At 41.7% G+C, this 27,895-nt stretch overlaps 1 protein-coding gene across 4 annotated transcripts in view; it reads left to right on the plus strand.

Annotated features, from left to right (window-relative positions):
- The window catches only part of LOC126183505 (carbohydrate sulfotransferase 5-like), a 332,383-nt gene extending 304,521 nt beyond the window's left edge, over window positions 1-27,862 (plus strand). For all 4 annotated transcript variants that reach the window (XM_049925552.1, XM_049925553.1, XM_049925551.1 and 1 more), the window contains one exon: window positions 24,939-27,862. In XM_049925552.1, the coding sequence (XP_049781509.1) occupies window positions 24,939-25,257 (319 nt within the window). In that variant the 3' untranslated portion in view covers window positions 25,258-27,862. The remainder of the gene's footprint in view (window positions 1-24,938) is intronic.
- The last annotated feature ends 33 nt before the right edge of the window (window positions 27,863-27,895 follow it).

The raw sequence follows: 27,895 nt of genomic DNA on the forward strand, positions 1-27,895 counted from the left end.
CAGTAGCCAATAAGTACCGAGGAAGGGGCCGGCAATGTCAGCGTGCACCCGTTCCCATGGCTGCGCCGGATCAGGCCACGGAGAGGGCATTGTACAAGGTGCAGCCAGTTGTTGAGCACACTGACCACACGCAGCAACCATGTGGGCGATGCCCGAATCAACACCGGGCCAATAAACATGCCTGCGGGCCAGGGACTTAGTCCGAGAAATACCCCAATGGCCTTCATGCAACAGTTTGAGAACATCTTTGCAAAGAAAGGCTGGCACCACGACCCGTGGAGATGCACCATCCGTGGCCAGAACAACAACACCATCATGAACAGACAGACAAAGGCGCATGGCATGGTAGTTGCAAAGGGGATCCGATGCCCGGCCCTGGGTCCTGACCGGCCAACCCTGTTGAACAAAACTGATCACCTGACGCAGGACCGGGTCCCGCGCAGTAGCCGACGCGACCTGCGAACCTGTAAGTGGAAAACCCTCGACCGCACGACGTTCTTCCTCATCAATGTGGAAACAGAGTAGTTCATCACGATCAAAAACCGGGTCGGAGCCCATCGGCAATCGCGACAATGCGTCAGCGTTGGCGTGCTGGGCCGTGGGGCGATAGTGAACCTCATAGTGAAAACGAGACAAGTATAAGGCCCAACGTTGCAGGTGGTGAGCTGCCTTATCTGGAAGCGACGCCGATGGGCTGAACAGAGATACCAGTGGCTTGTGGTCGGTGATGAGGTGAAACTTAGAACCATACAAAAAAAACGCTGAACTTTTTTTAGAGCATAAATGATAGCGAGCACCTCCTTTTTGATTTGAGAGTAACGCCGTTGCGCATCGTTGAGGGTCTTGGAAGCATAGGCGATGGGTTGTTCCGACCCATCCTCATACCGATGGGCGAGAACAGCCCCTAGGCTATACTGTGACGCGTCAATCGCCAGAACGAAGTGCTGACCCGGATGGAATGTGGCAAGACAAGTTGCCGACTGCAAATGAGCCTTCAGGCGGACAAAAGCCTGCTCACACTTGTTGGACCAACAGAAAGGGACATTTTTTCGTAACAGCTGATGCAGAGTATGAGCTACCGCTGCCGTGGATGGAATGAATTTGTGATAATAAGCAATCTTGCCTAGAAATGCCTGAAGTTCTTTGACCATAGACGGCTGGGGTAGAGCGTTAATGGCTGCAACGTGCTGACGTAGAGGACGTATACCCTCATGGGATAAGTGGAAACCAAGATACACAATGGAGGGTTGGAAGAACTGTTACTTGTCCAGATTGCACCTCAACCCAGCCGAATGCAAAACCTGAAACAGTGAATGCAAATTGCGAAGGTGCTCCTCAGTGGAAGCCCCCGTGAGAACAATGTCATCCAGATAGTTTATGCAGCTGGGAACGGAAGCCGTGAGCTGTTCCAAAAACCGCTGAAAAATGGCCGGCGTGCTAGCGACGCCAAATGGTAACCGCTGGTACTGATACAACCCACAAGGAGTGTTGATGACGAGAAATTCCTTGGAAAAAGCATCCAACGGCAACTGATGGTACGCCTCCGATAAGTCAAGTTTGGAAAAGAACTGGCCCCCAGCGAGCTTGGTAAATAACTCCTCAGGACGATGCCCATTCGCTGGAGGTAACGGGAAGGAGAATCCCTGAAGCTGTTAACCCGTTTATCTCAGCCTTGACAGGTGCACGCAACGCTACCGGAATAGGACGTGCCCGGAAAAACTTAGGGCTAGCTGTAGGTTTAAGAGTAATGTGGGCTTCAAAATCCTTGGCATGACCCAGACCAGCAGAGAACACGGACGAAAATTCAGAACACAATCCATCCAGCTGTTGATACGGAATATCTTCAGATATGAGGTGCACATCATCATCAACGGAGAACCCAAACAACTGGAAAGCATCATAACCGAACCGGTTTTCAGTGCCCGTATGATCCACCACATAAAACGTGAGGGGCCTAACAACAGACTTGTAGGCAGTGGAAACATCAAACTGGCCAATGATAGGAATTTTCTGTTTATTATAAGTTATCAGATTTCACGTACCTGGAGACAAGGGAGGGGAGCCCAACTCCAAATACGTGCGAGAATTAATGAGAGTTACTGCAGAGCCAGTGTCCACTTGCATGCGAATGTCTTTATCCAGAACACGAACAGTAACAAACAACTTATTTGTTTGAGAAAGCACACAGTTAACATCCATGTCCAATGCCTCGTCCTCGTCGACAGGAACTTTAGGGGACTCACACACAGAAGCAGTGTGGCCTTTTTTCCTACATGAATTACACGTGGCCCAACGTTTTGGACACGTGGCCCTGTCATGCTGTACGAAACAACGTGGACAAGAAGGAAGTGCGGAACACACCTGCTTCTGTGGTTGCTGTTGTCGCTGCGAGCATTGCGGCCCAACACGACGTTGTTTACGCGAGTGAACCGCTGCCACAACTTTGTTCTCCTGTGAAACAGGCAAATTGTCCATGTCGAAAGTTGACTGTACAGCGCCTACATCACACCACACATCTATTTGCGCACCAGCAGCATGAGACACTTCAAAGGATTGAGCGATGCTTAGAACTTCTGACAACAATGGGTTTGGCAGTTGTAGGGCATGTTGCCGAACTTCTTTATCAGGAGCAAGCCATATAATAGCATCCCTAACCATTGAATCAGCATAAGACTCATGATGAGTGTCCATTACAAACTGACATTTCCTACTCAGACCGTGTAGTTCCACCACCCAAGCCCGGTAAGATTGATGGGGCTGTTTACGACACTGGTAGAACGCCACGCGGGTGGTAACAACGTGGGTGTTTTTTTGGTAATAGTTAGACAATAAGTCACACATTTCTTGGAAGGACAGAGAGACAGGTTCCCGCAGAGGGGCTAACAGAGATAGCAGGTGATAGATCCGTGGGGAAATCCAAGATAGAAATAACGACTTACACATAGGAGCGTCGACAATGCCGAAAGCCAAGAAGTGTTGTTGCAAACGCTTCTCATAATCCTCCCAGTCTTCAGTAGCCTCATCGTAAGGAGGGAATGGAGGCGGAGAAGAGGAAGACAAACGATGAGTAAGCGACTTCGACAATGCCTGAATAGCAGCCGTCAACTGTGTTTGTTGTTCAATGAGAGCTTGCATAAGCTGTTCCATGTCTGCCCCGTCACGAACACACAAATCCACAACGCAGTGAAAATATCCGACCTCGTCGCCAAAAAGTGTTATAACCTTTAATCACCAATAATTGCGTGGATATTCAAACACACTCACTTAGAAACAATAGCTGGTTACATGATAACAACTCAGTATCCCTTATTCGACTGCCATGCTGTGACATGCAGCTGGCGCCATTCGTAGCTAGGTGGCGCTCCCATGCTCAGCCGAGTTGCAGAGCGCCTCTACCGCCATTTGCGCATACTGTCGTGGCGGCACTGTTAAATGTCGTGGCACTGTCACAACAGTCTGTCATGGAGCTTATCATGAAACTGGCTATTCTTTAAGGTGTAGCTGTGGATAGTGTGATAATATATTTTATAGGCACAGAAAAACAAGCATCCACAGGCTAAATTTGTCCAGTAGTTCCAGGTGATATGAATTGCAATGTCACACACTTTACAGGTTGCTCTAAAGGAGTATGATTTTTATACACAGACCATATATCAAGCAAAAGCAATTATTTTGACCAGCTGTTCACCAAAAGCAGTGCTCAAACCATAGCTGTAGTTTGTTTACACTCATTTTCCCACTCTTGCTTGCTGTGACATAAATATTCCCTACTGCCTTTGCAAGAACACACACACTAGAAAGAATCATAAGGGGCAGAGCACCTCCAACTTTTCATAGCACAATAAATAACTTCCATCCAATTCGCCATCCAGATTAACAGTCAGCATAATGAATGCATTATGGCATTGATGTTAGTTGATGTTGATACAACTGTCTTGCTACCTTTAATTTCCAGGGTCCCTTTCATGTGCATTTCCTCTTCAAATCCTGATTGTTCAGAGTTGAAAACAAATTCTTTATTGACTGATGGGATTATTTCATAGTTTGCTGTGCATTGTCAAGTTGATGCTTTGTTTGAACTTTTCTTATCTTGTGTCTTCCAAGTCTGTGGCACAGTTTGAATCTATGCAACCATCCATAGCTTTCCTTGAAATCACTGTTATTTGTATTGTGTCCAGTTTGATGTGCATTACGTAGTAGGATCATGCACATCCTGTAAATTGTATCAAACATCCTTGAAATGCACAAACACAGATTTTGTAACAAGTGCACCTGGTCCTCACTTGAATATCCATAGTTTTTCTTATGCACTACATGGTCATAGAGCTGCAGACTTATTTGAAATCTGTTCATAACCCCCCCCTTCCCCCCTTTTTTTTCCATATACATTAATTATGTGTAGTACCTGCTCCGTGGACAACAATTGTCCTTTACTATGTTTCACTGGAGACAGAATTTGTGGCTCCCTGCCCGACAAGGGTAATGAACTGTGTAGCTCAACACCTGTTTCAATATCACTTTCACTAGATAAGCAGGTATCATCATCGTTAACTGTTCATCCTACAGAAACGCTAATATTTTAGCAGCCACTTCTTCCTCACTCTCTAAAATTCCTTGGGTTACTTTCTGGTGAAATGTCAACTTTGACAGCTGTTGTAGATACAATGCAATATTTACTTTTTTATCATTGACATTGCTCTGCTTTGTATCAATATTGTTAGCACTGTTGTGAGTTACTCATCGACTAAGCAGTTAAGCTATGCTCCATAGTCTCATGCTGTGCTCATCATTTGATACCTCCAGTCCTGCCCCATGTTGCCATTAGAAGCCAACATTGTGGTTGCTTGGTAGACAATATGTGGGCCATCGAATACTGTAAACATCATTGGCCTTTTGCAACCTCACACGCAAGGGGTTTTTTGTGAGTAAGATGTAGTCGGCTTCACTGTTGATCAAAACTACTTCTGCCTTTCAGTCTATGACCCTTCATGCCTTTGACCATCTTGCCAACATCCTGATGTCCATTATTCCTCACCAATCTTTGGATATAGTTCAGGGAGTCATTTTTCAGAGAAACCTCATTTTCAAACTCATGAGGAACTCTGGTCTAGTCTCAAATAGTGGGATATTAATTTTGTTTGGCTTGTTCAGAAAGGCTGTAAGGACAATCAAATCATTACTGGTGCTTCTGTGGTCTTTGTGAGGGATACCCTCAGTTGTGGTTTACCCATGTGATGTGAAGCTGTACATCCCATCACCCATGACGTGTTTTCGGTGTTTTCATTTTGGGCACATGTCTTCCCGCTGTAGAGCAGACACACTATGTGGTGAATGTGGACATCCACTCCCTGAGGGACAGCTCTGTGTTATGCTGCCCGTGTGCATTATCACGACCATAACTCACTATGCTCACTGGATTGCCAAGTTTATGGGAAGGAAAAGATACAGGAATAGAAGCCCCTTGATCATTTATCCTACACTGAGGCTTGCCAGAAATATAACTGTCTTCACCCTCACATCTAGGTTTGTGTCTGTTATGTCCTTTCCCACTCCTTCCTCGTCCTTATCCCAGTCCTGCCCACCTCACATCTCCTCGCCCTTCCCCTGCAGTTCTCACACCCTCCCATCCAGATGCTGCTCCCCCTACCCAACTGGAGAAGTGTCCCCTTTCTTCAGCATCTGCCAGTAATGGGTACCCTACCTGGACCACTCTTGCCCCTGCATCTCCCAGACTGGAGGCTTGCTCCTGCAAGTCAGCTGCAGGACCTACAGTCTGTGCACTCCAAGGTCACCTGCTCTTACTCAGTTCCAGATCTTGCTGAAGCCTGCTCTCTTTTTGGGTCCTGCCCTCCTTGATCTATGAAAGGGAAGAAGAAAAAGAAGAAGACGCTTAAGTCCCGGAACAGAGCTCTTCCAGTGCCCCACAGCCTCTGACTGCCCCCTTGCAACCTGTCTGATCTCTTGCTTATGGATGTCACCCTGTCCTTGGTAGTGATAGCTGGTGACCCACTGGTGTCACCAGCTTCAGCCCATTTGAATTCCATTTGGATCCCCATTCTGTGCTTATTCAATGGAACTGTAATGGATACTACAGTCACCTTCCAGAGTTAGAGTCCCTTATTTCCTTTTACTCCACAGTTGGTGTCATTTTCCAGGAATCTCATTTTACTGATGCTCACTCATCAACACTTCATGGATTCCATGCTTTCTGTTGGAACCAGGTTGGTCTTTTGAGGGTTTCTGGTGACATTTGCATGTTGGCCCATATACGAGGGTAAGTCGATTATTATCTGCAATTTAGTTATATTTTTGTTTATTTTGGTAGTATTGTCATTTTACGTTGATGACGCATGCTGTGTTTATTTGTTGTTATATCTTTGCAATTTTCAAGCTGCTAGGTTAGTTTCATTATCGCTGCCGTGCTGTTAATTGTGGCTGCTCTGCTGTCTATTTGCACCAAAGAAGAGCAATGTTCAGTGATCCATTTTTTGTGGTTGGAAGGCATATCAAGGGCCAAAATTCATCGAAGACTTCTGATACAGTACGGGAACAGTGTTTTGCCACAATGGGGTGTCTACGAATGGATTGAAAAATTCAGCAATAGTCGCACAAGTGTTACGTACGATGAAGGAGCTGGACGAGCATTTACCGCCACAAATGAAGAAACCATTGAGCATTCACATGAAATGATTCTCTTTGACAGACCGTTAACTATTGACGAAGTGGCACATTATCTGCAAATTAGTCACAGTTCTGCCTACGAAATCATCCACAACAGACTTAGGTTTCATAAAGTTTGTGTGAGAGGGGTCCCAAAACAACTCACACAGTTAGATAAACAAACGTTCTTGGACATCTCCAAGAAACATTTGGATCACTATGGTAACAAAGGGGACAACTTCTTAGATAAGATCATTACTGGTGACAAAACATGGATCTATCATTACGAGCTGGGTAGTAAGCGGCAGAGTATGGAATGGAAATATCCAAATTTGCCGTGCAAGAAAAAGTTCAAGACCCATCTGTCCACAGGAAAACTGATGCTTATGGTATTTTGGGATGCATAAGGCCCAGTACTGGAACATTATGGGGAAGGGGCACAACAATAAACAGTATACATTACAGTGAGATGCCTACTGCCAGGCTAAAGACTGCAATTCGAAGCAAACACTGAGGGTTGCTGTCAAAAGGTGTTGTGTTGCTGCACGACATTGTCCATCCACAAACTGCAGTCCACACTGCTGAAATGCTCCAGAAACTCAAATTTGAAGTACTGGATCATCCTCCATATAGTCCCGATCTTGCCCCTTCTGACTATCACTTGTTTCATCCTCTCAAACAGGCATTACGGGGCTGTTGATTTGCCTTGGATGAGGCAGTGAAACAACCGGTGCATTCCTGGCTCGCAGCTTAACCGAACACCTTCTTTTATGAGGGCATCAGGAAGCTCATACAACAATGGACCAATTGCGCTGAAATGCAAGGAGACTATGTCGAAAAATGATGTTCTTGAAAGTTTACTATTTGATTACAATAAAATTCTATAACTACTTTGTGGATAATAATTGACTTACCCTCGTAGATGTTGTTAGTGTTACCCGACCAGGCTTTGAATCATTCTGATTGGCCTCTATATACCCCCAGATTGTGTTTATCAAATTTTGTGAGGTTGTAGTGATGCAGTCATCTGTGACATGTCCAATACACTTATTCACACCACCAGCATTGCCTGGTACTCAACAGGCCCCTTTCACCACCATTCGGCCCTGTAGTTAAGTATGGTGATTGTTATTGCAATCTATGATCACTTTCAAGCCTTTAAATGCCTTAAGCAGCACCCATCCTTTGCTAGTGTTATTAGCTTTACAAGCCTTCATGACAAAGCATATTACTTAATCAAACAGAGCAAGTTGGTGAGTTAGGAATGGTCCGTCTCCTCCCTAGGTTGTTCTTTTCCTTCATTGCGGGTATGGGCTATGTTCCACACCCTCCGAGGTTGCCAGCAGCCATCTTCCATCCCTGGCCTTGCCCTCATGGGTGGCCTTTGTACATATCCATCAGTTATCATGGGACATCTTGCAATCCACTTTGCAACAGCATCAATGTCAGCCTCCTATCTGGTTGCTTTCCTCCTCCAGAAGAAGGAAGCTGAAGCCTCCCACTTATGTTTCACCCCTTGTCAGATGGAATCTTACAATGAATGTTTTACTGAATGGGAACTTCTTCTGGCCCTCTGCTCTTCCCACGATTCAGCCCCTGGCCTCAATCTCATCCATTACCAATTGCTTCTAAACCTCAGTCCTCCACAACTACAATATTTTTTCTGGGTGTTTAGACATATTTAGTTCCAAGGTGGTTTTCTCTCTCACTGGAGGGACAGTACTGTAGTTCCTGTTTTCAAGCCTGATTAGGATACCTCGTCCCTCAATTGTTACCAGTCAATCAGGTTGAGCAAAGTTTGATTAGAAACCACAGTTCGGCTGGCATTTTATCAACACCGCCATCTTGTTGCAGTTTTCTTCAAACTCTGTAAACCCTATACAGAGCTTGACACCATCACCTCTTACTTACACTCCATGAATGGGGTGTTCCAGGTCCTCTCTCAGTTTTTATTTACCAGTTCCTGTCCCACCAGTTTTTTTGAGTTCATGCTGGCACTGTCCTAAGCTCTCCACAAACCCTGGAGAATGACATTCCACAGGGTTCCGTGTTAAGTGTCCTTCTTTTCCTCGTCACTGTTAATGGACACATGGCCTCTGCCAGACCAGTGGCCACCCCTGCTCTGTATGGGGATGATTTCTATATGTGGGCTAGTTCCAACTCATTGTCCTCTGTGGAGGGACAGCTTCAGGGTGCCATCTGGTACGATTCCTCATGGACTCTCTCACACAGTTTTCAGTTCTCCCCCCTTAAATCATGGATGGTGCATTTCTGTCATCTTACTACAGTCCATCCTGATACAGGTCTCTACACCAATACCCAATGCCTGACCATGGTCCATTTCTTGGCTCTTCTTTTTGATAACAAGTTTATTGGTTGCCCCATATCTGCCTTCTGAAGACTGGCTGTTTCCATAAACTTTTCAATTCTTCTCTGCCTTTATTGAGCCTTAGTTCCATCCTATCTGGACTATGGTTCTCAAGTTTATGGCTCAGCTGCCCCTTTCACACTGCTCCTCTTGGACCTGGTCCACCATCATCGTATCTGTTTGGCCGGCAGTGCCTTTCATGCTAACCCTGTTGATAGACTTTTGGTTGATGCTGGGATCCTCCCCCCCTCCCCCCCCATTTTGTTCAGCTGTTCCAGCTCCTTGTTTCCTATGCCATTGCTATCCTCACTCGCCCCTCCTATTCTATTCTTTTTGTGGCCACGTCATGTCATCCACCTTTTTTTCACCCTCAGATGGGTTCTCTGGTTGGGTTCCACATTGATTTTCTGTGCTGTGATTTCCATCTTCCCTCTTTGTCTTGCCCCTTCATTCTCTCCTGAACACCCACTCTTGGTTAGTTCTTGGCCCCGGATTCAAATAGATTTCTTCTGGTGTCCAAAAATCTCCATCGCTCCAGTGGTGTCTCATTGTTTGTTCCTCCTCTTCTTCTTCTTCTTCTTCTTCTTCTTCGTCTTCTTCTTCTTCTTCTTTTCCCCTCCAATGGCTCTAAATTCACCAATCACATGGGATATGCCTTCACATCTTCTGTTGGCATGGAACATTATCTCTCACCTGCAACATGTGGGGTGTTCACTGTTGAATAGATGGCCATTTACCAGGCCCTTTGCTTTGTTAAACAGTTCTCCCTTACCCAAGTTTTGTTAAGCATGGGCTTGATGAGTGGTCTTCAGGCTATTGACTGGTGTTTTTTTCACCATCCCTGTGTCTGTGCTGTCCACAACTTTCTTGCCAATCTTGACTGTGCTGCTTGTTTGGCTGATTCCTTTTGGATTCCTGGCCATGTGGGTATCCTATCTAATGGGCTTCTCAGTCATCAGGCTGGGGGAAGCAGCCAGCTCAATCCATTCTCCATGGCCCCTCCAAGGGCGGATTTGCAGCTTCACATCAGATTCCTTTCACTGAGTTGGGAGCCAACTCTTGGGGTGGGGGGTGGGGGGGAACCCCCTGTCTAATAGCCTTCATGTGATTAAGGGGACACCAACCATGTGGTGTTTTCCCCCCTGCCTTTCCCAGGAAGAATCTATCATTCTCAGCGATCTTCATATCAGTCATACCTGGTTGACCCACAGTTTTTTACTTTGTAATGAGCCCCCCCCCCCCCCCCCCTTGTAACTACTGTGGGGCCGTGATCTGTATTTTGCTGGACTGCCCCCATCTTTTGGTGCTTAGCACTGTACATGCCCTCCTGCTCTCCTACTAAAGTGCGCGTCATTTATGTTGGCGGCCGAGTTTAGGTTCGTTCTGCGCATCTGACGTCACAAAACACAGTCAGCCAATGAACAGAGAACGACGTTGCCAGAGCTTGACTGCAGAGCAGAGCCTTCAGTTTTAGAAACGTTCAGTCATTAATAAAGTAATTGAACAAAAGCAATGTCTTGATAGCAGACTTTGTTTTATAGACAGTTTGGAAAAAGCATTCTTTATACCAATTGCTTCATATTCTATTAATTAATTAAACCAAACAAGCAATAAGACTCTTAATTCAGGCGATAGCAAGGAAAGGTGTTTGTATCAATTTCACGAACCGCTTTTTCGCAATAAAGAACAGCGGTAATTGTTTATTTCCTATTGTACTTCGACGAACTGCAAGTAATTCATAGGCATACCAACAGTGTTTATCAGAATTTTGCGTGATGTGTTAGAGACCTTATGGAGAAACATTGCAGATCGAGCTGCGCTAGCGTAATGGTTAAGGCGTTGGGTTAGTAAGTGAAAGGTATAGAGATCAAAGCTTGTACGATGCTAAATATTTTCTTTATTTAAAAACAATGTCGAAGTGTCTTACTTCACGAATTTTATTCGTTTGAATGCAATTTTTTGAAATTTCTAGTGCTTTGTCTCTTCATTAACCCTTTCGCTGCAATTTTTTGAAATTTCTAGTGCTTTGTCTGTCTCTTCATTAACCCTTTCGCTGCTGCAGTCACGTGCTCCCCGCATTCCGCGCTGTGCGCAATTTTGTCAACACTGCACTGCTCGCCTGTGCAGACACATGGTGTTTCCACTGCTTTGACACACTTATCATTCGATTTCACAAAAACTATTTGGCCCAAAAATTAGATTTTTACACATCTTCTTGACTGATACCTTCCCCCCATAAATGACTTAATTTTGTTTCGATGTTCAGCCCAGTTATTGTGCAGCATTAAATGTAGTAAACCATTGCACGAAATTTTGAAGAGTTTGCAGAGATAAAAGTCCATAGCGTATACTTTTCGTATGGTCGATTTTAGATGCCACAGTGTTGAGAATGAAATGTGGACAAGGTACCCAAATTTCATATAAAATTTACTGTATAACAATATCTCATTTAATTTAAGTACCACATAGGTGTCGTATGTAATATTGAAAAATATTCCGTCTTTCGCGACTGTAATAAAAGTTTTATTTACACCGGGCGCATTTGGCTTTATTTTAAAGCACTTCAATCAGTCAAAGGAAGTGGGGGGAAGGTATCAGTCAAGAAGATGTGTACAAAATCTAATTTTTGGGCCAAATAGTTTTTGTGGAATCGAATGATAAGTGTGTCAAAGCAGTCTGAAACACCATGTGTCAGCACAGGCGAGCAGTGCAGTGACAAAATAGCGCACAGCGCGGAATGCGGGGAGCACATCTCTGTAGCAGTGAAAGGGTTAATGCGGCCTTGGTGGCTTTACTTCATAAACTGCGTGCTCCCCCCTAAACGTAAGCTTGCGAACTATACTATACTATGGAGCTGCTTCTCTTGGCGCGTCCGTCGTGTGCAACTGGCAACGCAGCAATCTCCCGCGTCTGGGCGGACATGCGGGAGCCGCCAAGATAAAAGAATTCAACTATAGGTGTTAATGGATGACCATTGTGTGATTACATCTGTCCTCAGTTTTCTTTGCAAAAGTGGTTTATCCTCCCATATTTAAGTACCTGAATTTCCTTCCAGACTTGGTTAGCACTGGCATTGCTCTGGGAGTCCAACTTTGCCTCCATGCCAGCCAGGCTTCCCCCCTTTTCAGTAAGTTCTATCTAGTCTTTTGTGCCATTTTGTTTCCCCTTTCCTTGTGGCTTCTTTGCCTGGTGTTGGCCCTGTTGTGTCAAGATCATGGTATGGTGTGGGGATTGAGATCGGTCACTGACTTTACTGGTGCCACATTGTGCATAGTGCCTCTAGGGCACCCCTGCTGTCCTCCCTCCCCATCTCTGCCCTCTCCTGTTCTTTACTCTTCCTACTGCCGTGACATTCCTTCTGCCTCTTTGTTTGCCTGTATTCCTTGCCCATCAACTGGACTGTGCTGTTGGTGTTGTTCCTCCCTTAGTTTCTGCTATCTTGTATTGTGGGACCAATGACCTTGCTCTCTGGTCTCCTCCCCCACCCCCCTCCCCTCCCAATCAAATCAACCAACACATCAGCCAACCAACCATATTATAGAAGTGAACGCATGTATGTATGTTCCATATCACCTCCTAAACAAATTGATCAATTTCAACTAAACTTGGTACACACATCACCTAGTGTGTGGAAAGAACTGTTGTAAATGGTAGGAACCACCTATCTCTCAAAGGGGTGGGTGCAGAGGTGAAAAAGAAGCACAGCTCATGACATGCAAATAGGCAGATCATATTAATGCAATATTTGTGAGTGAGATCACTTAATGACTTGCAACAAACCTTACACCTTATTTCGTAGCTTTATGAGACTTCTTCTCACTGATCCCCCACCACAAAATTGTGAAAGGAAAAAAGTTTATCACTTGCTACGCTTTTGCTGTTCGTGCAGTAAAACTGCAGTACCGGACATGAACCTTTAGTTTTATTATTTCTTCACTACTCACTCTATTAACAACAGATTTTGCAGACAGTATTCACATATACCACTGAATGCATCTTCAAAAATATATCACTGTACAATGCATGATTCAGGAAATATGATGTCATAAACACTGAGATGCATGAAAATCTGCAGCATCAGGCACAATGTTTTAACTTTTTAGTTGTTTGCTATTAACTCTGTGTGCAGCACATTTCGCCGACAGTATCCACATACACCACTGGATGTACACACAAAACTGTATCATTGTATGACACACAGTTCACTGGATTTGACATCATAAAAATTGAGCTGCCTGAAAACATTACTGCAGGATGAAATTCACTAGAGATACAGGTGAAATATTTGTGCAAATATGTATGAAATACATTAAATATATGTGACATGTGTATATGGGCAAAGCCATAAGTAAAAAGCTCCTCCTAAAGCCCTTGATCGATTTCAACCAAACATGGTACACACAATACTTGCTGTCTGGAAAGAAATACTGTGGGGATTAGTACCAGCAATCTCCTGATGGAATGGGAGGGGAAGAGAGAGAAAGAAATGGGCAGAGAGAGGGGGAGGAGGAAATGGACAGAGAAAGTAAAGCAGAGGAGATGGATAGAGAGAGGGGGAGGAGGAGATGGAGAGAGAATGTTGGGAGGACAAGATGGACAGAGGGGGAAGGAGCTCGTTGACAGAGGTGGGAGCAGATAGACAGGGGCAGGTGGGAAAAACAAATGGAATGAAAGAAAGGGAGTACCAGATGGACAGATATAGAGAGGAGGAACAAAGGAGAGGGATTGTGAGTGGGGTAAGAGGAGATAGATAGAGAGGGAGATGGAAAAGATGGGCAGAAAGGGGGAAGAGGAGATGGACAGAGGGGAAGGAGCAGGTGAATAAAGAGAGGGGCAGGAGAAGGTGGATAGAGAGAGGGGGCAGGAGGAGGTGGACTATTATACTCCTGGAAATTGAAATAAGAACACCGTGAATTCATTGTCCCAGGAAGGGGAAACTTTATTGACACATTCCTGGGGTCAGATACATCACATGATCACACTGACAGAACCACAGGCACATAGACACAGGCAACAGAGCATGCACAATGTCGGCACTAGTACAGTGTATATCCACCTTTCGCAGCAATGCAGGCTGCTATTCTCCCATGGAGACGATCGTAGAGATGCTGGATGTAGTCCTGTGGAACGGCTTGCGATGCCATTTCCACCTGGCGCCTCAGTTGGACCAGTGTTCGAGCTGGACGTGCAGACCGCGTGAGACGACGCTTCATCCAGTCCCAAACATGCTCAATGGGGGACAGATCCGGAGATCTTGCTGGCCAGGGTAGTTGACTTACACCTTCTAGAGCACGTTGGGTGGCACGGGATACATGCGGACGTGCATTGTCCTGTTGGAGCAGCAAGTTCCCTTGCCGGTCTAGGAATGGTAGAACGATGGGTTCGATGACGGTTTGGATGTACCGTGCACTATTCAGTGTCCCCTCGACGATCACCAGTGGTGTACGGCCAATGTAGGAGATCGCTCCCCACACCATGATGCCGGGTGTTGGCCCTGTGTGCCTCGGTCGTATGCAGTCCTGATTGTGGCGCTCACCTGCACGGCGCCAAACACTCATACGACCATCATTGGCACCAAGGCAGAAGCGACTCTCATCGCTGAAGACGACACATCTCCATTCGTCCCTCCATTCACGCCTGTCGCGACACCACTGGAGGCGGGCTGCACGATGTTGGGGCGTGAGCGGAAGATGGCCTAACGGTGTGCAGGACCGTAGCCCAGCTTCATGGAGACGGTTGTGAATGGTCCTCGCCGATACCCCAGGAGCAACAGTGTCCCTAATTCGCTGGGAAGTGGCGGTGCGGACCACTACGGCACTACGTTGGATCCTACGGTCTTGGCGTGCATCCGTGCGTCGCTGCGGTCCGGTCCCAGGTCGACGGGCACGTGCACCTTCCGCCGACCACTGGCGACAACATCGATGTACTGTGGAGACCTCACGCCCCACGTGTTGAGCAATTCGGCGGTACGTCCACCGGGCCTCCCGCATCCCCACTATACGCCCTCGCTCAAAGTTCACATACGGTTCACGTCCACGCTGTCGCGGCATGCTACCAGTGTTAAAGACTGCGATGGAGCTCCGTATGCCACTGCAAACTGGCTGACACTGACGGCGGCAGTGCACAAATGCTGCGCAGCTAGCGCCATTCGACGGCCAACACCGCGGTTCCTGGTGTGTCCGCTGTGCCGTGCGTGTGATCATTGCGTGTACAGCCCTCTCGCAGTGTCTGGAGCAAGTATGGTGGGTCTGACACACCGGTGTCAATGTGTTCTTTTTTCCATTTCCCGGAGTGTATAATTGAAAGAAATATGTACCCACGCAGCACCCAGTACTCAGCTAGTTAATTATAAAAGAGGCAGCTGACATTAGATTAAGTTTTATAATTTTAGTAGAGATCATCTTGGAATCTGAGTTGTATTGTTACAACTAAAAGTTTTGTATTCTCATTCCATCTCATATCAGTTTCACTAGTCATTCTATTTAATTTATTTTGTTGGCTGACTGCTGATATTGTGCTCAAATGATATGAGAAATTGTCATCTACTTATGCACATTGATTTTTAAATGCTTATATTAAAGACTGGTTGCTACACTCTCCATCAAGTACTGATTTTTTGAACATTTGTCTGGATTTCAGAACACTGTACTTTAGATAAAAAATATTTCCAAACCAAAGCATCATCTGAAAATGTGAAATTTATTGGTAATTTTTTAAGACCAAATCATTTCTGTACAATAGTCAAAACAGTTATTGGTAATTTTTTAATGGGCTACATTCTATACATTGTGTGCGTAGTGATCGATTTCCCAACAGGATTTTTGACATTTTGGGATAGTATTTTAAGTCTTGTTGTTGGCAAGGCTCACAGTAGCTGAATTTCATCCTGCTGCCGATTCTGACTTCTTGTGAGCAAGAATTTGATATCTTTTTATAGTTGTTGTACCTACATCTGTACTCTGTGAGTCTGTGTTAAGTACATGGCTGAGGATACTCTCAATGGCACCATATATTAAGAGTTTATCATCTTCTATTTACAGATGGATGGATGGCTCGTCTATTATTTCCCTAATTTTACCTGCATGATCTCTACAGGATAGATAAGTAGGGTCCAGAAGAATATTCATTGTTTATTACCCACAAGAGAGTTCTTGAAGTTTTCTAAGTAGTCTTTCTTACATTTTCAGCTTCTTTCTTAGAGTGTCAGCCAGTTAACATTTTTCAAAATTTCTGTCACTAAAACAAACTATGTAATACCCATCTTTGCATATGCTCAGTGTTTCCTCTTAGTCTGAACTATACTTGTTCCGTACACTTGAGCAGTATTCTGTATGGGCTATAGAATTTTTTTTGTATGTAACTCTAGTACCTTCCACTGTGGAAATCGAACACTTGCCAGAACAAATGGACGTGGTCAGCCCACAGAGGGCTCCGCCTCCGCGGTTGCTATTCCACGCAGTGAGGGCGCCACCGCTGCGCCACGTGCAGACAGCGGCAAATAGCCGCTCCCTCTGGTTTCGTATATAGGGACCCGCTCTGCCCTAGTCCAGTCAGTCTGGTACTCGTCTGGATTTTGTTTCTATCTCGGCGGTACTGCGTTCTACTCGTTGCTTGTTGTTGACATTTGCCTGGCTCTGGTTCTGAGTGGATTTACTGTTGGTGTTTGGTGTTGTGGTTTCCACAAGCCTCCGTTGTTTATCTCTTCCTTGTTGTGTCAGTTGTAGTCGGTCGTGGTCGGTTGTTGTCAGTTGTCGTTGGTCTGTCGCCCGACTCGTCCTGTGTTTACCCGGTGGTGCATGCTCCACCGCCAGAGGCTTCCCCGCCTGGCGGCTCTGATCCGCAGCCCAAGGCGTTCCCGCAGTTGGTTTTGGTTACTACAGTAACTTCTTTCACAAATAAAGTTTAGTTTCTCAGTATGCTACCAAAGCACTGTAGTCTGCTAATTGTTTTTCCTATGATTTGAGCCTATGTGGTCCTTCCAGTTATTGTCTTTACACATTTTTATGCCAAACTATTGTATGACATGTCTTGTTGTAATCCATTAATCCTATAGTCAAATGATACTATGCAGTTATGTTTCATAAAATATATGACTTTGCATTTCTCTACATTAAGAGCTAACTGTCAGTCTGTACACCAAGCTAATATTTTGTTTACGTCTATCTTGATATAAATGGCAGTTTTTATGGGTGAGTTTTCTTTGCATCATCTGAGAAAAGCCTGCCTGGACTACACTTAACATGCTCCACTAACTCATTATTGTGTAACATCAGCAGCAATATTTGTATTGCACTCCTCTGAAACACACCAGATATTACTTATGTATCTGTAAGTGACTCTCCATTCAAGACAACATTCTGAATTCTCCCTTTCAGGAAATAATTTAACATTATGAACCATCATAGTAGAATCTTGTTTGAACACTTTGATTGTTCAAAAACAAATCCTCTTTGATTACTCATTGGGTACACAATGACATTAACTGCCTCACACTCTTGCTGACTATCTTCCACCCTCTAAGCCTTGCCATACCCTAGGTACCAGTAACTGAAGTTGTTGAAGCACAACACAATTGTTTTTCATAAACTAAACTAAACGCCACTTTGCCAGCCATTGTCATTTTTCATGACCAGACTGCTACTTTCCAATTGGGTAACTACTCAGTTGTTCTCACAAGGACTAAGTGCTCCCCAGTTTGGCAACAGACCTGGACAGTCACCCATGCATGTGCTAGACAAGCCCAGCAACACTTAACTTGAGGAAGATTGCACTGTAGTTCCTTCTCTAGATTGTCGCACAGATGACAAAATGGTAGATATCAAAATAGACGGCAGAGGGATACAGAAACAATTAAAATCGCTCAAAAGAGGAAAGGCCTCTGGACCTGATGGGATACCAGTTCAATTTTACACAGAGTACGCGAAGGATCTTGCCCCCCTTCTTGCAGCGGTGTACTGTAGGTCTCTAGAAGAGCGTAGCGTTCCAAAGGATTGGAAAAGGGCACAGGTCATCCCCGTTTTCAAGAAGGGACGTCGAACAGATGTGCAGAACTATAGACCTATATCTCTAATGTCGATCAGTTGTAGAACTTTGGAACACGTATTGTGTTTGAGTATAATGACTTTTCTGGAGACTAGAAATCTACTCTGTAGGAATCAGCATGGGTTTCGAAAAAGACGGTCATGTGAAACCCAGTTTGCGCTATTCATCCACGAGACTCAGAGGGCCATAGACACGGGTTCACAGGTAGATGCCGTGTTTCTTGATTTCCGCAAGGCGTTCGATACAGTTCCCCACAGTCGTTTAATGAACAAAGTAAGAGCATATGGACTATCAGACCAATTGTGTGATTGGATTGAGGAGTTCCTAGATAACAGGATGCAGCATGTCATTCTCAATGGAGAGAAGTCTTCCAAAGTAAGAGTGATTTCAGGTGTGCCACAGGGGAGTGTCATAGGACCATTGCTATTCACAATATACATAAATGACCTGGTGGATGACATCAGAAGTTCACTGAGGCTTTTTGCAGATGATACTGTGGTGTATAGAGAGGTTGTAACAGTGGAAAATTGTACTGAAATGCAGGAGGATCTGCAGCAAATTGACGCATGGTGCAGGGAATGGCAATTGAATCTCAATGTAGACAAGTCTAATGTGCTGCGAATACACAGAAAGATAGATCCTTTATCATTTAGCTGCAAAATAGCAGGTCAGCAACTGGAAGCAGTTAATACCATAAATTATCTGGGAGTACACATTAGGAGTGATTTAAAATGGAATGATCATATAATGTTGATCGTCGGTAAAGCAGATGCCAGACTGAGATTCATTGGAAGAATCCTAAGGAAATGCAATCCAAAAACAAAGGAAGTCGGTTACAGTACGCTTGTTCGCCCACTGCTTGAATAGTGCTTAGCAGTGTGGGATCCGTACCAGATAGGGTTGACAGAAGATATAGAGAAGATCCAACGGAGAGCAGCGCACTTCGTTACAGGATCATTTAGTAATCACGAAAGCGTTACGGAGATGATAGATAAACTCCAGTGGAAGACTCTGCAGGAGAGATGCTCAGTAGCTTGGTACGAGCTTTTGTCAAAGTTTCGAGAACATACCTTCACCGAAGAGTCAAGCAGTATATTGCTCCCTCCTACGTATATCTCGCGAAGAGACCATGAGGATAAAATCAGAGAGATTAGAGCCCACACAGAGGCATACCGACAATCCTTCTTTCCACGAACAATACGAGACTGGAATAGAAGGGAGAACTGATAGAGGCACTCAAGGTACCCTCCACCACACACCGTCAGGTGGCTTGCGGAGTATGGATGTAGATGTAGATGTAGATGAACTTCAGTGATCTGATGGGAACTGGTGTTACCACTGTGGACAATTTTTTCTCATATTGAAGTAAATACCAGCACCAGATCACTGAAACTGGTTTTAATAGTTGGGCAAAGTTCAGTTTAAGTCAAATCTGTAGTTGATATGCCAAATCAGAGGAACAGTCTTTTTCCTCTCACCGTGGAGTTCTGTGTTGTGTACCAAGTTGTTAAATACATATTTTATCTATGACATTTCTAGATGTTATTATTATGGTGGTGATGATGATGATGATGATTTTGTGTGTGTGTGTGTGTGTGTGTGTGTGTGTGTGTGTGTGTGTGTATGTGTATTGGAAAGAGGAGACTGCAGGGAAAAGGGTGTGGGTGCAGGATGACAGATGATAGGGTTCTGGGACAGGGCAGCCCATCTCCATAGTATCTGCTGCCTCTGCTCTGTCTCCCCTTCACAGTCCTCTTCTACATGTCAGCATTATAGTGCACTGCATTAAGTCAACAGCACCAGTGCCTGTGTTGCATTTATATCCCATGCAACTGCTGCCTGTGTCTCTTGCATTCCTACCCTGTGCACCTTCTACCTCCTGCCCAGCTGTCTATCACCCTTCCTCAACTCTCGCTTCCATTTATTACCTCCTTTCTCCCCCCTCCCCCTCCTAACTCTACTGGACATGATCTCTCATCCAAGTTAGTTGGACAGCAGAACTGCAGTCCCAGCACAGTCTATTCAGCTAGCACATTGTAGCCATAGAGGTGTGTGTATGCACACTCTAGCTCTATAAGGACTTGTCTGAAAGGTAGAAAAGTTTTCATTTCTGTTTATGTGTCCTTTGACAACTCAACACATCTACTTGGTGATTCGTTACCTTTACTCTCATTCATTCCACCAGGACATTCCATTACCACTGATATTATTAATAATTATTAAGAGAATGAGCAGAGGAAAGATAGTCAGTTGTCTCACGAAAAGCAAGGCTGTTTTCTGAGAGAACAGTTATCAGAAAATGTAATCAGCTAGAAATTTCACCTTCTGGAATTAAGAACATAAAAGTCTTTCCAAAATTTGAAGAACATTTGATATTGACAGTATTTCCAGTAGAATATTTGGGAATGGCACACTCATACTCATAAGTAATATTTTAACTGAAACAAGTGTCACCTTACATTTTCCCCCACAGAGATTGAAATATTACAGTGTTAAAGCTCTTTGTAAGAAACAACACACGAGGAATTTCTTTATCTGTTTCATCGAAAGGAAAGTTTACTTGAGAAAACTGTAACGTTGCAAGGAGGTAGAATGGCTTACTAGTTTTTTCCTTCTTGAGACAAAATTCCAGGTACTGTCAATAGACACATTGTAACATCATAGATTAAGGGTCGACCTGTGACAGCAATCGCACAACTTGCGTATGGGCCGCTAGAAGCCGCCGTGAGTGCTAAGAGTGCATTGCAATCGCAGGCGCGTGTTGCGTACGGGCTGCGAGGTACTGCCGCAAGTGCAACTGTATATAAGTGCCGACGGAGTTCGGCCAGCTCTCATTTTGTTGGCATCTCATTTTTGCCTATTCTCTTATTTGCTTAGTTACTTAGCTCTTATTCGTTTATGGCTCATGTTGTTGTGCTCTCTTTCAGCCATTCTGATTGTTTTGATTTACTCCCAATTGAGAAGTGCTCATTTTGGCATTTCGCTTTAGCATATTTCTCATTTTACTAATAATATGCTCCTTAGCTTTTTACAGTTGAATTGATTAACATAGTCTCATGTACTCTTTGTTCATTTCAGCCTGTTCATATTTTGATGTTCTTTAAATACCGTAATAATTATCGGAAGCATTTCTTCCCTTAAACTTGTGTAAAGTACTCTCGATGTAGGATTTGTTCTGTGACACAGGTGTAAGGTTTTGAGTATAAATTATATATGAAACTGTGCTTTAAAAGGAATTTATTTTTTCAGTTTGTACGACATCAGACAACATAGGAAAAAACACCTGAATGCTTGGTTAGAAAATATATACATATATACAATGCTTTTTCAGATGCGAGAGAAGGCCTTATGCTCTAAGGATAAGTAAATAAACTAAATTAGCAAATCTGTCACTAAGTTTCTGTTCTGCAGGAATATAATATAATATAAATTAAATTTATTTGACATATTTTATCCAAGTCTGAACAACATGCCCAGTACTATGGAATTCAGATTTGTTTTCAGTTCATGAGACTACAAACGGTACAACTACTGTCTTTCATCTTTGTTCATAATTTTAGCAATTAACAAATGTGTAAGTCAAAAAATGAACAACTCTTTTAATTATTAGCATCAGTCTCAAATCAACAGCATTAAACAATGTGTCTCAGAGGTAACAGTGCCCATCCAGCCACCTAGAATTTTTTTTGTGTGTGATTTTCCTAAATCATATATGGCAAATGATGGGATGATTCCATTGAAAATAATGTAGCTGATTTCCTTCCCTATCATCCACAAATTTGAACTTTCTAAAATTTATTGTAAATAGTCTACTACAAATTGAAAGAAATTTGCTTTTAAAGTTTTTTGTTTTGTTAAGAGCACTCTGTTCCACAGAGAAATTTTATTTGGAACCTTGTAACGCGTGTTCAAGGGTAACATACTTACCCAAAAATACTTGCTTAACAACAGTGCTGCTGCATATACTCATTCAGATGATGTATTGAATATGTAACTAAACAACTACTTTACTAACTAAACAGTTTATCTGTGAAGAATCTTCCTACTTCATTTCATAATCATATGGAGCATTACAACCATTAAAAAATGGGTTGTATAAGTTCCACTTTCTTACATTGTTATAATTTCAGTATTAGTCATGTTCACATTTGTTAAAAGACCTCTTCTAAACACCATTCACTGCACTTGAATTGTGTATTGGCCAAACCAGTATTCAGGTGTATAACCCACGACCAGTAGCATCTGATACAGAGGAATAAACAGCTGTATGTAATTATTTTCACCTATAATGGCTACATTTGTGAGTGAACCGTGACTGTGTGGGATAATTATTTATTTGTAATTTCTGCTACCAGTCACTTTTTTATTTTTTGTTCAATTTAACATAATACAATGTGTTTCCAACATTTTCTGTTCATCTTCAGTCATTTATACTTACATACATTCAGAGAAATGTTACTTAAAATTGAATGTTGCTTTGAACACTTGTTCTAGATTAATTAAGTTTAAGTCAGTTTATTTTTTAAGTAACATTTCTCTGTATGTGTGTATGTATAAACACTGAAGATGAACAGTACATGTTCAAAACACATTGTATCATATTAGATTAAACATAAAACAAAAAAAAAGTGACTGGTAGCAGAAATTACAAACAAAAAATAATCAGCTGTATGTACATGAATTTCTACAACATGACAACTGTATACATAATAGGAGAAACATAAATCTATGTACATTATGTATTAGTGACGTGTGTGATATTTAGCTCAATGTGCATCTAGAAAGTAAACTACAATGTGTTACCTAGATCCCAATTACTACTATGTCTACATTAATATGGTAGTATATCCCAGTCCATCCTACCTCACAGTATGCAGGTTGTCATATATGTTACTGCTGTCAAATCTTAGGCAGTGACGATTCTTGATCACATCTGACATAACTGTTAGAGACTTGCCACTGCCTAAGATCTGACTGCAGTAACGTACACAACAGCATGCCTACAGTGAGGCAGAATGGATTTCATATCCTATCACACCAACGTGGACATGGTTTCAATTAAGTTCTAAGGATCCACATGGTTGTTTTCTTTCTGTATGCACATCCAACTGAACAACATAAGGAATGTATAACTGACACATCAACAGTGTAGAAAAAGACAGATTGCTACTTACTGTAAAAAAGTCACATCAAATTACAGACAGGCACAATTAAAAGACACTCACATAAACCTTTTAGCCACAGCCTTCTTCAGTAAAAGACACACACACACACACACACACACACACACACACACACACACAAAAACTAAGCACACCTCACACACACACGACTGCCAACTCCAGCATCTCCGGCCAGAAGAATCTATATTACATGTCCTTAGAAATAACAAAAGACATGTAATATAGACTCTTTGATGTGTCAGTTCCATGTTTACACTACATGAAAGTTATGTCAGATGTGATGAAGACTTGTCACTGCCTAAGATTTGACAACAGTAACGTACATGTCAACATGTGTACTATGAGGTAGAATGGATTTCATATCCTATCATATTGACACAGACATGGTTTTAATCGGGTTCTAGGTATCCACATGGTTGTTTGCTTTCTTTATGCATAGCTGAACAACATAAGAAATTATAGCTGGCTTTTTGCTTAAGAGATACATAATGTAAGTAGACTTATGTTTCTGCTATTATGTGTAAAGTTGTTATTTTGAAGAAATTGAAGTACATACAGTTGTTTGTTCCTCTGTATCAGATATCACTGAAGTTGGGTTATACACCCAAGTACTGGTTTGATTAATAAACAATTTAAGTGCCTCTCATGGTGTTTGGAAGATGTTATTTAACAAATATCTAAAAGCTGTAGAGCACCAGCATTCAAGATTTTTATTTTCATGCTTATTGAAGAATATGAAATCAGGTTCAGACTAACATATTTTTGTATAATTTGGCATGTTGTACAGCTTTACAAAGCTATGGGGAAGAAAAATTTTCAACTAAAATAAAGGTACAAAGTGGAACTGTAATAGAACCAGTACTGTTTTAATAGTAATATTTCCATTTTACCTGGTAGTTAAGATGGTGATCAGAAAATTGTTGGATTCAATGTGCATATTATTTAGTAGCAACTTTTTACACTTAATAGTAAAGAGTGTGAAAAAGTGAAGATCAGTGAAAATGAACAACAATCTTCTGAACACAATAACTGTTCCTCTTTTGATCATTCACTATATCTCCAGAACTTAACTATTTGGACTCGCTTAAAAAATCAATTTTCAAATTGTACTTATTTCTAATGAGTACTACCCACTTGTGTATCTCATTGGTTTTTGACCCTTTCATTTTTTTAAATTGCAGTACCAAAACTAAAATCCAGATAGTACAGGTAAGAAAAAAAAGTATACTGTTAAAGATGACCATGACTGAGGAAGGTCTCAGCTTCTCAGCTTTTAAAGCAAAGAATAGCATTTGAGGGAATGGAGACATGTCATTCATGCTGTGGTGCCTAACTGATACAAAATGTGTGAGAGTGAGTTAGGTTGAGAGGGACAATCATTCAGGGCACATGGGTAATATCTGTCAAAAATTCATTTCATAACAACTTTTGTATTGTCTACAAATGTTTATTAGATTAATATTAATTGCTGTGAAAGGGAGTCAGATATTGCTCTATCATTCGATGTGTCTTAAAAAAAACAGGAAATTTATGTATGTTGTATTTCGTTACTTAGGCCCGGCAAGACTGCAGTTCCTTACAAAGAATGGCAAATCAGTAACAGCATATTGAGCACCAACAGCTTTCAAAATTACTGTGTAAATTTAATTGTGAAGACTTATAATACTGAAATCTTTGTTCTGCAGGGTTGTGAGATATGAAGATCTATCAGTGACACCTTACAGAAGTGTGAAAGAACTGTTCCAGTTTTTTGGACTGGACTTCCACCCAAATGTTCAAAAGTTCCTTGATACACATACAAAAGTGGATGTTGGTGGAGTTTCCAGCACATATCGTAATTCGAAATCAGCTCCATTCCATTGGCGTCAAGATCTTTCGTTTCTGGAAGTGCGTGCTATACAACGACACTGCAAGCAAGCCATGGATTCTTGGGGATATGTAGAGGCATTTAACTCCACACATCAACGTGAGTTTAATCCACTGAGTGACTACAAGCTTGCATAGTGCCTTGCACAATTTTGTGGTTGTGATACTGAAGAGATTGCCTTAGAACACTGCTAAGAAAGGTAATTCATAGCGTTGAAATAATGAACTGTTATTTCTGTGAGCATTCCAGTACTTTTTTATTTGGACAACTTCTTTTTGTATAATCAGATAATTGCTGGTCAGAATGATATCAGCCAATAGCTTTTCCCTCCATGTCTGAGTATACCTGAATTTTCTTTTTATCTGAACTGTTGTGTGTTATATGTGAAGCAGAGTAGTTGTGAACATAGAGTGAGGTGTCCTTTTTTCTGTTTTGGACAACCTCAAACTGACAAAGGGATTCTGCAATAACATTGTTCAGTCTGTGATGGCACTTAGGGAATCTGCTAGCATTTAGAACATATTGTGAGACATGTCATGTGATATGGATTATATCATTTCTCTTGTAGTTCTTATTTAACAGAACTATTATACTAAGTTTTCAAACATAAAAGACTAATGATACAGTGCTCATAAGAAATGTCTGAGAGTGGAGTAAAAGTTTGGGCCATTTTTACATTGCTGACATAGTTATTTATTTGATTATCACAATTTTAATGTTTGGCAGCTGTAGATATAAATTACTTGTTATTATTGTATTGTATGGGCAATTAAATTGGTCATTTTTTCTCACCGTTGATAATAGTACTCCCTGGTAGTCAATTGATATGGAAGGGATGGCAGTTTTATTAAAATATTTACACATTTCCAGATCTGATGATGTTCTCCTAATTGACTTTTTTTTTTTTTTTTTTTTTTTTTTTTTTTTTTTTTTTTTTTTTTTTTTTTTTTTACATGACACAGTAAAGCTGCCAAAATAAAATGGCTACTTCCACTGATTTTAGTTAGTTTTATTCTGTGACATTAAATTGTCATGTGGGCTTCTTGTTCTTGATTTTTTTGCATAGGAGATAGTTGATCATATAAGTATGTCTTCTAAAAAAGTATAATGATACTTTAATAATGAGATTATTGAGTGTTGGTAAAAGCTTCAGTTTTAAAATTCTGTATCTCGTTGTGAAAGTGCAGAATGATTTTGTTTTCTGTCCTTTCTTATCAAACATTGAATTGACATGTGTTTTGTTTTTACTGTCACTCAGAATCCTCTAGTGGATGCCACACATTATAGAGTCAAAAGTAAAACACAGCTTAAAAGTTTTCATGAAATTTTTGATCTGTGAGCTGGATATCAGCACTGGGTTTAGAATATTGTATGCTTGCTAGAGCAATAAGCAATACTTACAATTACAATACAGCAATATGTACAGTTACTAGCAGTGTTGTGCAAGACTGAAAGGAATTACTTTTCACAGTGCTATTTGTTGTTGAACAAGTGTTTTTTAGAAATACAGCTGTGGACTGGCCCATTGTTAGCATTTGGTATAATGTTTTATTGTAACTGGAATAAATTACAATTTTTGCTCATGTTTTTATCAATACTGGAAGAGATTTATTGATAGTTTTTTCATCATATAGGAGCTATTAAAGTAATGTCATAGGAATTTACCAAAACTGGCACTGACCTTGTCATTTTAGTAGTGTGTATTTTACGGTTACTGTAACTTCCAGGACTCTAGTTCGAAGTATTAGGTACTACATGCTTTAGGGAATTGAAGCAGCAAATGAAGTAGGTATTTAATCTACTCCAGTTTCCCAGAAGAGCTGTAATGTGTTTCTTCGATACACACTGCAATGTCTAGCCACCTAATAAGATCATTATTAGCAAGACAAGATACCAATTAAGTATTTCAGTTGTAATAAAAGTGAGGAATTTTTGGGTTGATTTTTATAAAGCAGCCTCCATTTTTTTACTCTTCTGGTTGTATATGTAGATCCACACCTGCCTTATAGAACACTGCCATAGTGTGAAGAGTGCCTTCAATAACATTTCCATTGATTTTTAATATAGGCTTCGATATTTTAGGCTCAATAAACACAATAATGAAAGTATTAATGATATATTAAAAGACTGTTGGTCTAGAAAAAAAAATCTTTTTTAATGGATAACTTGCATGTTATTTTTTGCATTGGCGATAATCATTTTTTTTAGTTAAGGAGTTACTTTATTTTTTCCTACATATGCTGGTTTGAGTCAATGTAAATTTCATGTTTTCAAGCTTTCTGAACTATAATTTGTTAAATTTTTGTTGTGTTTATGTAACCTGCAAAATCAAGAAAAAAATAAATATTGTCAAAACAAGTGTTTGTGTAACATTGTGTTGTTATTCCATGATAAATGGTTTTGTACAGTCAATTTTAGAAGAAATCTTCCATAGAAGTTTTTATCATGTGGAGAATAAATTGCTATGTCAGGTTTTGACAGGAAGTTGTTATCAAACTGCATGTGTTAATTTTTTATTGTGGTTGTTGTTACCCAAATTCAAAAGAATGCTTTTGTAATCAAGAGACACTCTTCTCAAGTAACAAAATTTATCTGAGATCAGTTTCAAATAAAAGTAGACACTGAAAACAAAGTGTTCTGTTCATTCCTATTATATATGATTTCATGTCTCAAAATCCATTGCGTATGATAGATATTTATCATCTTAGTACACCACATGAATATAAATACACACTAAGTTTCACTCTGGAAATAGAATAAAGATTTTTTACATAA

The sequence above is a fragment of the Schistocerca cancellata genome, chromosome 4 (assembly GCF_023864275.1).
Source record: "Schistocerca cancellata isolate TAMUIC-IGC-003103 chromosome 4, iqSchCanc2.1, whole genome shotgun sequence".
NCBI lineage: Eukaryota > Metazoa > Arthropoda > Insecta > Orthoptera > Acrididae > Schistocerca > Schistocerca cancellata.